Source organism: Antechinus flavipes, chromosome 5 (genome assembly GCF_016432865.1).
Source record: "Antechinus flavipes isolate AdamAnt ecotype Samford, QLD, Australia chromosome 5, AdamAnt_v2, whole genome shotgun sequence".
NCBI classification, from domain to species: Eukaryota; Metazoa; Chordata; class Mammalia; order Dasyuromorphia; family Dasyuridae; genus Antechinus; species Antechinus flavipes.
In genome coordinates, this window is record NC_067402.1 from 160,672,453 (window position 1) to 160,685,790 (window position 13,338).

Sequence of the window (13,338 nt, forward strand, 5' to 3'; positions counted from 1 at the left end):
CTAAATTTAAGATTTATAAATTAAGTAGAATTTTAAAATAGCTAAATTGCACATGAAATTTCAAATCTATTATGTCCAACTTGCTATTCCTTTTAAATATAGAATAATTACATACATTTCTTTTTTTTCCTTTTTTTCTCCCTTCCTTTCCTCTCTTCCTTCCCACTCTAGACCAAATCCCTAAAACTGAAGTTTAAACTAAGATATGAAGAACCATCAATTATGTATCTGAATGACAAGGTTCCAATGCTGGCAGTTGCAGAAGAATATGAATGCTGCTATCAATCATGTTTCACAAATAAATTCAAATTAGTCACCAGCATTACTAGATTTCTTATCTTGAACCCTGACATGAACTCTGTTTCTATATCCCACCAATTAGATGACATCATCCAGCCCCTTGACTTTCAATGCGATTTTCTCCCTCATGTATGGATTTCCATTATTTCAGTCCCTGGAAATTATTTATTGAATGTAGACTCAATATCTCTTCCTTTTCTCCTTCCCAAACCCCAGATTTTCCTTTAGTACCTAGTTTCTGGTATAACAAAACTCCTCAGAAGCTCCTGTACTTTCTTTGTTGACCTTCCTTTGCCCAGATCTTGTCTGCTTCATGAAGAAAATTATGTGAAGATTCTTTGATCTTCACTTTTTCATACTAAGAAATACTAATTCCTTAGTTCTTATTATGTCAATGTGACATAGTAGTTGGAACATAGGGCTTGGAGACAGGAAAACCCAAAATCAAATACAACATTAGATACTTGTGAGCCATCTGACCTTGGACAATACATTTTATCCCTTTGTGTTTCATTTTTCTCATGTACAAAAGAGAAGGTTGAACTTGATGATATCATGGACCCCTCTAAATCTCTAAATATTTGACTTATATTCTAACCATTTTGTCATTTTATGAATTCATGAATCCTGTCCATATTTTCTTTAGTTATAGAGCACAGATAAAATATAACACTTGACTATGGGGTTGATCATTAAGGGAAATGACCTTGTCATCCCTACATGAGAGAGCATAAAAATTAAAAAATTCTAAGTTGGGAAGATCCTGAATCCAGTCTGAAGAGTGATCACTGAAACATAAATTTCAGCCTAATCCCTGTGTATAAGACAACAGGAAATATTTCCTAGAACAACAGAAAAATTGCTGTATTTGGAGTGAGAGAACCTGAGTTTAAATTTATAAATACTTAGTACTTTTGTAAGTTTGTGTAATAACCTATCCTTTCTCTAGGTCTCATTTTCCTCATCAGTAAAACAAAGTAGTTGGTCTCTAGCTTTCCTTCTAATTCTAAATCTATACACCATTCCAAATTCAGATTATGATCACATGCCCATCAAATCTTCTCTTTTCCAAGCTTAAAAAAAACTGATTCCAACAGATAATATTTATGTATCATGATTTCTAATCACTTCTTCATTGGATTAAAAGAAACAGTATCCTAAAAGATTATACAAATGTATGATCTTCTTAGCTTTATATCACTTACTGATTTGATATGTAATTTATTGGCTTACCCAATTTGTTGGAATCTTTACAAACTGCTAACTCATTAGAGTTGATGTTTTGGGCAGAACCTGAAACAAGGTACTAAGTAGAACTAATTGATACAATGCTTGTGTTCACACCTTTACTCATTGGAGTTCACACGTTTGGGAGATTTCAGGGTTTAGTATAAGATATCCGAATTCACACCTCCCTTGAAGCTCTTAGGGCCAGAGAGTACTATGGGAGAAAACCCATAATCCCTCTCTCTCATATCCCACAATTCTTCTCTCTCATATATAAGAAACAGACAGAAGCTCTCAGACAGAGTTCAGCGGAAGACTGAGAAGGGAGCATCAGTTCAGTTGAGGAGAAGCCCTCTCTCGGAGGCACAACCAGATTCATCTTCATCTCACACCACTGTGGTGGCTGAGCTCCTGCACTTCCCCCACTGAGATCAAGCTGGTCTGAAAGACTCACCAGAAAGCTAGCCAAACCCCAAGTGAAGGAGACAAGAGATTCATTCCATCTTTGTGCTGGCTGGAGGCTGAAGAAAGCAGAGGCAGAGGCTGAAGGACAAACCTTTGGATTTGGAGACATTTGGAGGGAGCTCTTGGAACCAAGAGGCAGAAGCAAAGGACAAAGCTGCAAGAGCTCCTGGAACCAAGCAGAGAGATAGGACTCTAAGCTAACCAGAATATATTGGAGGCAATAAAAGATCTGAACTTTTCTCACCTGGCTGCATTTTGGAGTGATTATTACTTTCAACTGCAACTAAGGCTGCCTCCAGAAAACCCCCCTAAGAAACCTACCTTCTCCCAGAGAGAACCACCATTATTTTATTTTAAAAAAAGAAAATCACCACACCAATTACTGATAAAACAATATTTTTGAATAGGATAAGACTAATGGAGTGGTATCCAGGCTGATATTCAAGACTATAGGATGTGTTCAGGGAAGACTAGTACTTTTAAGGTGAAGGCTGCTGAGGGGCTACTTTCTATTTTTGGTGTCCATTTGATGCACCTCTAACCTGTGGTTCCCAGAAGCTGTAGCATGCACAGTGGACATAATCCAGTAAACAGCAGACAGGCTAAACCAGGTTGAAGATAACCAAGACTCTGTCCTGCCACTGGAGACTGATGGTTCTAGAAGAGTGAGGGTGATGACTTTCTGCAATTCTGCTTCACTTAGATCCAAATTACACACAAATCAAAAGACATCAGCACACCATTTTTGACTCTAACATAGCAGTGTCATTTGATCCCCTTTGAGAACAAATAATAATAATCCAGATTGACTCCAGTTTGGGACCCAGTTAATTATTCAACTAATTCCAAATCTACCTCCTTATACTAGCACATATCTCTCCATTCTTTTGACCAGGTTATTGTGAGGGATTTTGTTAAATACTTTGCTGAAATGTAAATATATTATATGTGTCATTTCTTTGAATCTACACGGTCTAGAAATTCTATAAAAAAACGAAAATATTAGCATGGTATGATGTGTTCTTCATGACTGTCATGTTATACTGACTCTTAATCATCACATCTTCCCCTTTTCTGTGCTTAGATGTACACTCCTCTATATCCAGCCTATAATTTAAAAAAATTGACACAAAATTGACATTCATCTTTATGCCATTTTTTGAAAATCAGCATGAAGCTTTCTTTCTTTTATTTACAATGATTTCTCAAAGACAATGGATGATAATTCAGTGATCAACCCTGTAAAATCTTTCAGTACCTTGAGATATAATTTTGTCAATGTCAGATAATTTAAATTCATTAAAGGCACTGTCCTCTTAGCTCCTCATCACATATTTTAGATTTTTATTTTTAGTCAACCATTTTGTTCTATCTATATCATTTTTAAGATAGTCCTTCTTGATTGAGAACACCAAATTAAAATAGAAATTTAGTAATTTCTGGATATCTAGGTGACTTGATATATAGGGTACTAGACCTGGAATCACAAGACTTAGATTTAAATCCAGCTTCAGACACTTACTAAACTCTTTTTTGCCTTAGACTCTTAGAGAAGAAAATGGCAAACCACTCTAGTGTTTTTGCCGAGAAAACCCATTAACAGTATGGTTCCTGGGGTCATAAAGAGTCAGACATGACTGACCAACAGCAAATTCAGGAGAAGAAAATGATCAATAGTATCAGAGGCTACAAAGAGGTGAAGAAAGATGATGACTGAGAAAGTCAACTCAGTCGATAGAGCATGAGATGCAGAATGGTGAGTTCATTTGGGTCTATCTTTTTATACCACCTAGTATAGCTAGGTGGAATAGTGAATAGAATGCTAGACCTGGACTCAGGAAGACCTGAGTTTAAACACTTACTAGCAAGTCACTTAACCCTGTTTGCCTCAGTTTCCTCATCTGTAAAATATTAGAAACAATATTACAGTAAAAACATACATTCCTGACCAAGCTTCTGATGTTCTTTTTTTGTCTTATCTGATCTGAAACATCACATCTAACTCTCTATGAGTACTTAGAAAAATTCATTTAGTCAGTCAACACTTATTAAGTACTCACTATGTGTCAGGCACTATGCTAAGCACTGTAAGGATACAAAAGAGGCAAAAAACAGTCCCTGATTTCAAAGAGCTCACAATCTAATGGAGGAGACAAATATGAGAAAATGCACTAGGATGAGAGGGGATGGGAAAGACTTTCTGTAGAAAATGACATTTCAAGTGAGACTTAAAGGAAGTCAAAGAAGCCAGTAAGTAGAATTGAGGAAGGAGAATATTACAGGCATGAGACATAGCCAGGGGAAATTCCTGGAGCTGAAGGGTGGAAGTTCTTGTTCATGGATAGCCAGAAGTACAGCATTCCTGAATTGAAGAATCCATGTCAGGAAAGAAGGTATTAAAAAACTGGAAAGGTAGAAAAGGGCTGGGTTATTAAGGATTTTGAATGTCAGAGGATTCTTTCTGTATTTGATTCTGGAGAAGATAGGGAGCTACTGGGATTTATTGAGTAAGAGAGTGATGTGGTCTGACCTATGCTTTAAGAAAATCACTTTGTTGGCTGAATGGAGGTTGGATTAGAATGGGGAGAACTAGAGGGCAGACCTACCAGCAGGCTATTGCAATAGTCCAGGTGTGAGGTGATAAGGGCTTGCAAAATAGTGGTTGCAATGCAAGAGAAGAGAATAGAGTGTGTTGGAAAGATGTATAGAGATGAAACGGACAGGCTTCGGCAATGATTAGGATATGGGGGGTGAGAGATAGTGAGAGTCCTTAATGACTCCTTGTTTTAGAACATGGAGGAATGGAAGGATTGAGGTTGCTCTGTATAATAATAAAGAAAGGACGAGGAGGGGAGAGGTTAGGAAAAGATTATGAATTCAATTTCAGACATGTTATTAATCACACAATATTATTTTAATTTAAATTAGTCTATCCATGGGATAGGAAAAGGATAGGAGCTTCAAGGCTATTAAAAAACCAAACAAACAAGAAGATGTTTTGTTTTTCCTTTTCTTTGACTCCCTAGGGCTTAGCACAGTGTCACAATAGGCACTTGGTAAGTTATTGACTGACTGGTTTGAAGGTCTCTGTCTGAGTTGGAGCACTGGAAAGACCCTCAAGTTCTGTGGGAGAAATGCTATACAGTCGAACTTGGCATCTGGAAATTTGTCTTTTTTTCATATTTTGATGACTGAATTTCAATATAATTAGTTTCTTTTGTATTCTTTGTATTTCATTTTATATATATTTTAAAAGTCTGAGAGGAGATCCATAGGCTTCTGCTTGCCAAATCTGAAATTAGAAAACAGAAGGGAATAAGAATAAGCCATTTACTAGAGAACTACTCTGTCAGACACCATGCTAAGAACTTTACAAATATTATTTCAGTTAATTGTTACACATTTTGTGTGTGTGTGTGTGTGCGCGCGTGCACGCACACATGTGCTAGTATGACCCCATTTTACAGTTAAGGAAATGGAGGCAAACAGAGGTTAGGTGATTTGCTCAGGTTACATGGCTAGTAAGTGTCTTAGTTCAGATTTGAACTCAGGGTAGAGCTCTGTACCCACTGTACCATGCAGATGTCTCAAAAATGGTTCATCATTCCTGTTCTAAGATTCAAGATCTGTACTTACATTCCTACTTTAAAACAACATTATCTTATGGTGACATTCTCACATTCTTCAGAGAGTATCTTAATGGTTAACAGATTGACTGACTTCATTTTTCCTCTACGATGTCCAGACCCTCAAAATGACAAAGCCCTAACCCTGACCCAGATCAACCAGAGAAATAAATCTTAGTAAGGCAGGTTGCAAGCAGCTTGCTTACCGCAAGTATCTATAGCAATAGACACTGTTTGGTCCACTCACTCCTGTGCTGACTTGGCAAATTAGGGGAAAGCAGATGGGCTTCACCCCACACCAGAGGGAGATTATGTATATTCATTTGTTTTATTAAAGGGATTTAGAAAACAATTCTGACTATACTTTGTCATCAAGATCTATCTAGTACATAAAACATGTAAAAGACTAAAACATTAAGAAAATCCAAAAGACCTAGTCATATTTATTTTCCTAGCAGGAGGAACAGAGCTTTGATTATAAGCATTATGTCTCAGTCCTGCTAATTGTTTGTTTGTTTGTTTGTTTTTTTGGTAAGACTTTAATATAATTACTCGAGCTCTTCTAATCTCTTGTAGGTTAGGGATATGCTAACAAGGAAAATAGAACCAGGCTGTAGAATTGCTTTGGCAATATTATCCAGGTGAATAAATCACTGTCATGTAGGTTAATCATTTTGTCTGGTAATGAACTTGTCTGGTAGTGAACTTGTCCAGTAATTGGCAGTTAATGCTGTGGAGTCTCTGTTCTGTTTATCAAGCTATTTCTAACCCCCCCCCCCCAATAATCTTAACACATGGTTGGTTCATCACAAATTGATTTGTATGGTTGAAGGGGAGAAGAAGCTTTTTTTGAGATAGTTTTGTGCTTCAACATATCAAAGCAAAATGTTATTTAATAATAATAGTTATATTATTATATAATAATAATAATAGGAAATGTACTTCCATTTTGAAAGTTAATATAATAGCTAATATAATAATAATAAATAGCTAGTATTTATATAGCATTTTATAGTTTCAAATTTTTAGAAATATCTTATTTGCTCCTCACAACAATCTTGGGAGATAGATGCTGTTATTATTTCCATTTTACAGATAACTAAGGTGAGGCAGACAGTAGTTAAATTGGATAGCTTAGAATTATGCTGATAGTAAATGTCTGAGACTATTTGCGTTTAGGTCTTCTTGACTTAACCACTCTCAGGATTTGAGACCTTTAAGAAAAAGATTTGAGAAATGGCAATAAATTTTCAAAATATAAAAACATTTCATTTGTATGCATCCCACAGCCTTTAGTGGCAAATATGATATCAGTGTTGATTTGGAGCAACTGAAGTAGCCAAAGTTTTTCAGATCATGCTGTTATATATACATATACATTTATATACCGTGTTTCCCTGATAATAAGACCTATCTCGAAAATAAGCCCTATTGAGATTGCTACTGTAGTGAAGGTGAACCCCTGTGCTACACCTACATTTCGGTACCCTCTGTATGCACCGTGTCTCTTCCCCCCTCACCCCCTCCACCCCCCCCCCCCCCCGTTTCCCCCGGGTTGAAACGCACGCCGTGCTCTGAGCTGCATCCAATCAGAGCTGCAGCAATGAGTGCGTCATCCTGTTCTTCCCCAGTGATTTGCTTGCTGGCGTCATTGAGAGCATTAAAATAAGCCCTCCCCTGAAAATAAGCCTTCTGGTGGTTTTTTTTTTCCTGTCCAAAAAAATAATAAGACAGTGTCTTATTATCAGGGGAACACGGTACATGCACACACATTTAGAAATATGAGTCTTTTTCTTCTTTATTTGATCTCTTTAGCGTAATGGGCTGAAGCTCGAGTTGATGCACTGAGGTCCCAAGCACATAAGGCTAAATAGTAATTGGACCACACTCTATTCATATATATGCTTGGAGAAAGAATGGCTCCCTCCCACTCTTTGTGCAAGTCCTGATGTGTTGTATAGGAAATGACGATTTTGGTGGGTGGAGACAGAGGGGCGGGGAGAGAAGCGGAATGCTGGCTGGCATCTTGTTGCAGCTGCTCACATTGCTAATCCCCCTCACCTCAAAAAGAATAAAGATTGAAAATTTTCCCTTAACCTGAATTCCTGACTCTAGCTGATTTTAAAATATGTGATCATCACACTTTGGTGTATAGGCTTGGTAATAGTAGTATTTAGTCAAAAGATATGCCCACTTTAGTTACTTTTGAGGCACAGTTGCAATTAATAAAGTCTTGCATTGCCATATGCCTGCTTTCAGTGGAAACCCATTAAAAATAGTCATTTTGGGGCAAAAATGTGTCAAATTCATCTACAAAGTAAAAAAAAAATAATGTTTGGTTGTAGAGTGAAACAATTACAAAGGATTTTTGGATTTATAAAGTGAAAAGATGTTGGTTAATAGCTTTGAAGATTCTTATATTCCATGTTTGCCTCTAATCTTTAACTTCAGAACGTCCCTGTTATGGGAAAATAGAATGATCAATAATTGATCAATTGTTGGTCTGAATTTGTGTACTTCCATTTCAAAAGTTAATTTCTTTCTTATATGTTTATAATAATGACGTAACAACTATAATGCAAAATTAAGTTCATTTGTATAAAATTGAGATATATGTTCACAAATTTTTTTCATATTAAAATTGATTCGTACCACTTTCTGTTATAATTATGAGCTATATATCAATTTCAAAAACTTACTAAGCAGTTGGTAACTAGGACTGCTATTTGGCTGGTTTATAGAATGTAGGAATGACATTACATTGATTTGCTACTACTTATGACCTAGAAATATACCGAATAAAACATCTTCCCCAGTTAGTATATATTCTTTCTATTAAATGTTAGAAAATAATATTGAAAACTAGTAACTAGTTATAATTAGCATAACTACTAGTAACTAGTTATACCATCAAAGAAGTTACACAGTAACATGGGAGGGATACAGTATGATATGATAGAGAAAAGGAGGTGTTATATGTTGTAGAAGAGATAATTTTATCAGAGGGTAGTCCAGTTACAGCCAATAGAATAGAAACGAAAGTAGGAGTTCTTGCTAACTTTACAATAGACACATATTTTTGAAGCTTTTATCTTATTATCCCTGGCTTCCAGGGAGAGGGCAAAGTGCATGCCCAAGGCAGTTATTTTCTGAGGGACCCAATCCATCCCCCCATCTAAACTTGATAGAACTTAGTAGAAGTGACTAAGAGTCATTGATGCACCATGAAGAATACCTTGCCTTTGTTCTAATCTTGGTCATGTCCAATTTAGGCCAGAGTTGACATCAGGAAAAATAAAAAGTATTCTATACTTTCCTTTCCCCCATATAAATGTGGTTTGATTGTGTTTTTATATTTGTACTGGATCCTATTTTTTCATATTGGGAGAAAAGGAAGGGAGGGAGGAAGCAAAAGGAAGCAGGAAGGAAGAAAGAAGGTGGGAAAATAAAGGGAGGCAGGCAGGAAGAAAGGCAAGAAGGGAGAGAAGGGGAAGGAAGGAAAGAAGGAAGAAAGGAAAAGGAAGGTAAGGCGGGAAGGAAGGAAGGAAGAAGGGAAGGAAGAAAAGCAAGTGTTTACTATATGGCAAATACTATGCTAAGGACTGGAGATATGATACAAGTTCAAAAGTGAAACAATGCTAAAGAGAACTTAAGAGATTGTGTTCTAATGTGTGTGTGGGAACAATATGTATGGGGAAGTCTTCAAATGTAATTATTGTCTGAGAAGTCACAAAAATAGTTGGTTGAATAATAGTGTAATCAATTGACTTGTTCTTTCCAAAAACAAAAAAAGCTGATTTTATTATAATTTCTCTTAGAAAATGGGGATGTAGGAAGGAAAGGGTATATGAGTAACAGGCAGGACAGAAAATGGAGAGGGTAAAGAAGAGATCATAAGATCTGGGGTGTCCAGAGTTGAATGGCTTAGCTCTTTCAGGCATGGTCTCTGCTGGTCAAATTTGGAAGGTGAAAAACAGCAGGAGCAGAAGCAGAGAGGAAAAACCAGGAGTATTGAGTCAGATTATACTCATTCTTTTACTTCTTTTTCTAGGAAATAAGACTGAGAAAAACCATGCATGTATGAAAAATATTTTGTGTTATTGAGAGTAGCTCATAAAATATATAGTGCTTTAAAATTTGCAAATCTCTTTATGCATCTACCTCCTATGAATCTTACAACAATTCCATAAGACAGTGTTATTAGTATCCCCATTTAATAAAGAGAAAACTGAAACTGTATATATCTTGTATATATATAGTAGCTTGCATGTTGCTTCTCTCTTTTAGAATGACTCTTATTAAGGTAAGAGACCATGTTTTATTCTTTATCTGCATCCCCAGCAGTTAGCACAATGTGTGACAGATAGAAAGCACTTAATAAATGCAGGTTGCCTGACTCACTCACCCAGCATTATGTAGCTCATAAATGTCTGAATTAGAATCTGAATTCAGTTCTCCCTAACTTCAGGTTTAATACTATTGACTACAATACCTGATATACAAGTAAATAAGGACATTTTCAAGGTCTCTCTGAAGAACTTTGGAATAGATTGTGAGATACGGGAGAGATTGATAAAGGATTGTCCAGGATAGACAATCATGCAGATATATCAAAAAAAGAGTGTCAAGCCAAGCAAAATTGTAGTAGCTCAAAAGAAATGTGAAATGTGCAAATTTAGACGCATCTTCACTCCACATGCTAATGAGGACTATATTGGTAGACTTTGAGGTCCTATTGGTCTGATTAGCCACAGTTGGACATACTGTACCTTGACTTTAAAGTGATGTCATCTGGTCCTCTTTGATTAGGAAGGACAACAACCAGCCACTTGGCTGCCCTAGCAGCATTATAATAATTGCTATATAGTTACTTCTGCTAAAGTTCCACTCTGGTGGATGGCTCACTGAGGCATGGAGGTGATCCTCAGTTCCTGAAGGCTGTCAGTGGAACTTGTCCTTTGCCAACATCTAATATACTGCAAAGGTTTTGTGAGTGCCAGCCTGGTAACAGATTGCGTGTCTATTATTTGAAGATTAAGCCTAGCCAAGTCGGAGAGCCTTGTCATCAAAAGTTAATCACCAAGTTGTTTTTTTTTTTTTTTTGCTATGTCAACTTATTAAATTTCATATTAAGTCATAGAAGGATCATAATCCATTCCAGGGGAGGGAATAGCCACACTGATAAAATCCCAGATTCTTAGAGTAGTGGAGTTCAAGCCTAAGTATGCTTAGGAAGATCCTGTTTTCTTTTGGTGTCTTTGGACGTCTGCCTGCGGGCTTCCTCTCAACACTCTGGATTTCTGTAATAAATCACAGCAGTGATGGGAGTGAAACCCTGCCTGTGACCTTGTAACCTCACTAAATGAAGGGAACCTAATATCCTAGTCTCTTAATTGTACATCAGGGTAGGGGAAACTGTTGACAAAAGAGTAATTCTTGTAGTCCTCCCTGACAGATCATTGACATAAATTACCCTGTTAACCCAGCTGGTTTCCCCCATCACTTGGAATCAATACTCTGGAGGTATTTCTCTCTGTTATCCCTTCAACTCTGTCCAGAGAGCACCATATATAGATTTCCAATTTATTTGTTATTTCATTTTTACTCCTACTTCTAGCTACAAAAATAAGAAAAAAGGGAAAGGAAAAAAAAAGAAAAGGAAAGAGGATAATTGTTACCTACTCCTAGGGAAAGATGCTATTTCCTTTAAGAATAGAAATTCCACCTATGAGCAAAGGAAGAGAGTGAAGAAGGAATAAAATAATTTTAGAGAGAATGGATCCATGGTTAAAAAAAAAAAAGATATCCTAGCATTTTAACTCTCTACTTGGTATTCTAGAGATTTTTAAAGGAAATTTTATTGCTGAGCTTCTGCTGCAGTTTTCCTTGCTTCAGCAGTGTTGCCCCTGAAGTCACCTGAGCCAAGTTCTTTCTTAAGTACACAGAACAGGGTTTTGGTATTTAACTGAGAATCTGGTGTGCATGGCAGGAATCATGGGGATCTATCTTAAGCAGCCCATAAGCCTATCCTTCAGGAGGTCTCAGGAACATACTCAATTTCCTTCCTCATAGAATTAGAAAAGAATTTATGACATTATCTAGTTTTTCATGTTACAAATGAGCCAATTAAGGCACAGAGGCATTAAGCCCAGGGTGTCAGAACTAGAATGCAAGTCTTTCCCTATACTTTTTCATCTGGATCTCTTTTTCAGTAAATAACACCATCTCCAGAGCAAGAATTCTTGGGTCATATGAACTTTTAAAAAATTTCAACTCATTAGTGAATTTGATATAATTAGTTTCCTTTGTAATCCTATATATTTTATTTTAATAATTTAAAAACTTTATTCTGAAAGAGGGATTCATGACACATAAAAGGTTAAGAAACTTTGATCTAGAAGTCATATACAGTGGAATAGTTAGGAAATGGGGGACATAGAAGCTATTGAGCATCCTGAACTGAAATGAACCTTAAACTAGACCAATTAATCTTATTTCATTTTACATATCAGAATATTGAGGCATTGAAAAGCTAAGTGATTTACTCAGGATCCTAAAGGTAGTACCTGGAAAAGCTGGCATGAAGACCCAAGTTCGTCAACTCCAAATCTTGGACTTTTTACAGCAATGTTAGGCATAATTTTAGGAATACATAGGGTATCCATAGCTTTATAAGTTTTCAAGGTATGCAAACATATATTGTATCTAGGATATACTGCAACATATCCAACATATAAAGGACTGCTTGCCATCTAGGGGAGGGGGTGGAGGGAGGAAGGGGAAAAAAATCGGAACAGAAACGAGTGCAAGGGATAATGTTGTAAAAAAAATTACCCTGGCATGGATTCTGTTAATATAAAGTAATTATTAAATAAAAATTAAAAAAAAAGTTTTCAAGGTAGCAGGAACAGTACACATCTTCTCCACTTTATTTTATAGATGAGGAAACCAAAGCTAATAATAGTCATCCCTGAGACTTTTTCCCTTTTCAAGTATAAATTTTAGGTTCAAGTAAACTTCTAACAAACCTGGTATGAAATTTAGATCTTATTAAGAAATTGGTTTGAATATAAATTCAGAAGAAAAGAAGGAGCATGAAGAACTAAGGTGAATGATGAGGATAAAAAAGGGATAAGACAACTTCTTCAAATATCCTCTCAGATATGGTATTATGGATTCAAAGTTCCCCAGAATTAATCTCCAGGAGACTTTTACTTCATTACTCGCCCCCCCCCCCCATTCAACCTTTTAAAGTAGAAATCCAAACCTCATGTTTCTGATTCACTGGAATTGAACTCATTGAAATGTTGTTTCTTTGGAGATATTTGAAGTAATAGGTGATGTAGGGATTGATTAGCCAAATATTTGCATCAAGCCTTTGTTTCTCCTTGCCTTTGTTTTAGAAATGGCTGTTTATTTTTTTCTCCATAATTTTTCATGTTCCCAAGCTTAAAGACAAGGAATCAGAAAAGCCCTTGTATAAAAAGTAGCTCTTCAGTCAAGCCAAGAATGGATTCCATGGAAGAATTCTTAAAATATTCTCTTTGGGGGCAGCTGGATGGTGCAGTAGAGTGTTGGCCCTGAAGACAGGAGGTCCTGAGTTCAAATATGGCCTCAGACACAATACTTCCTAGCTGTGTGACCCTAGGCAATTCACTTAACCCCCCATTATCTCAGCAAAAAACAAAACAAATACTCTCTTTGGACTCTAATTTATTTT

At 36.4% G+C, this 13,338-nt stretch overlaps 1 protein-coding gene across 1 annotated transcript in view; it reads left to right on the top strand.

The window, feature by feature from the left end:
• LOC127538646 (uncharacterized) overlaps positions 1-3,709 on the top strand; it is a 61,652-nt gene extending 57,943 nt beyond the window's left edge. The window contains exons 2-3 of the mRNA XM_051962418.1: positions 172-429; positions 3,596-3,709. Coding sequence (XP_051818378.1) covers positions 172-429; positions 3,596-3,709 — 372 coding nt within the window. The remainder of the gene's footprint in view (positions 1-171; positions 430-3,595) is intronic.
• Positions 3,710-13,338: the final 9,629 nt, after the last annotated feature.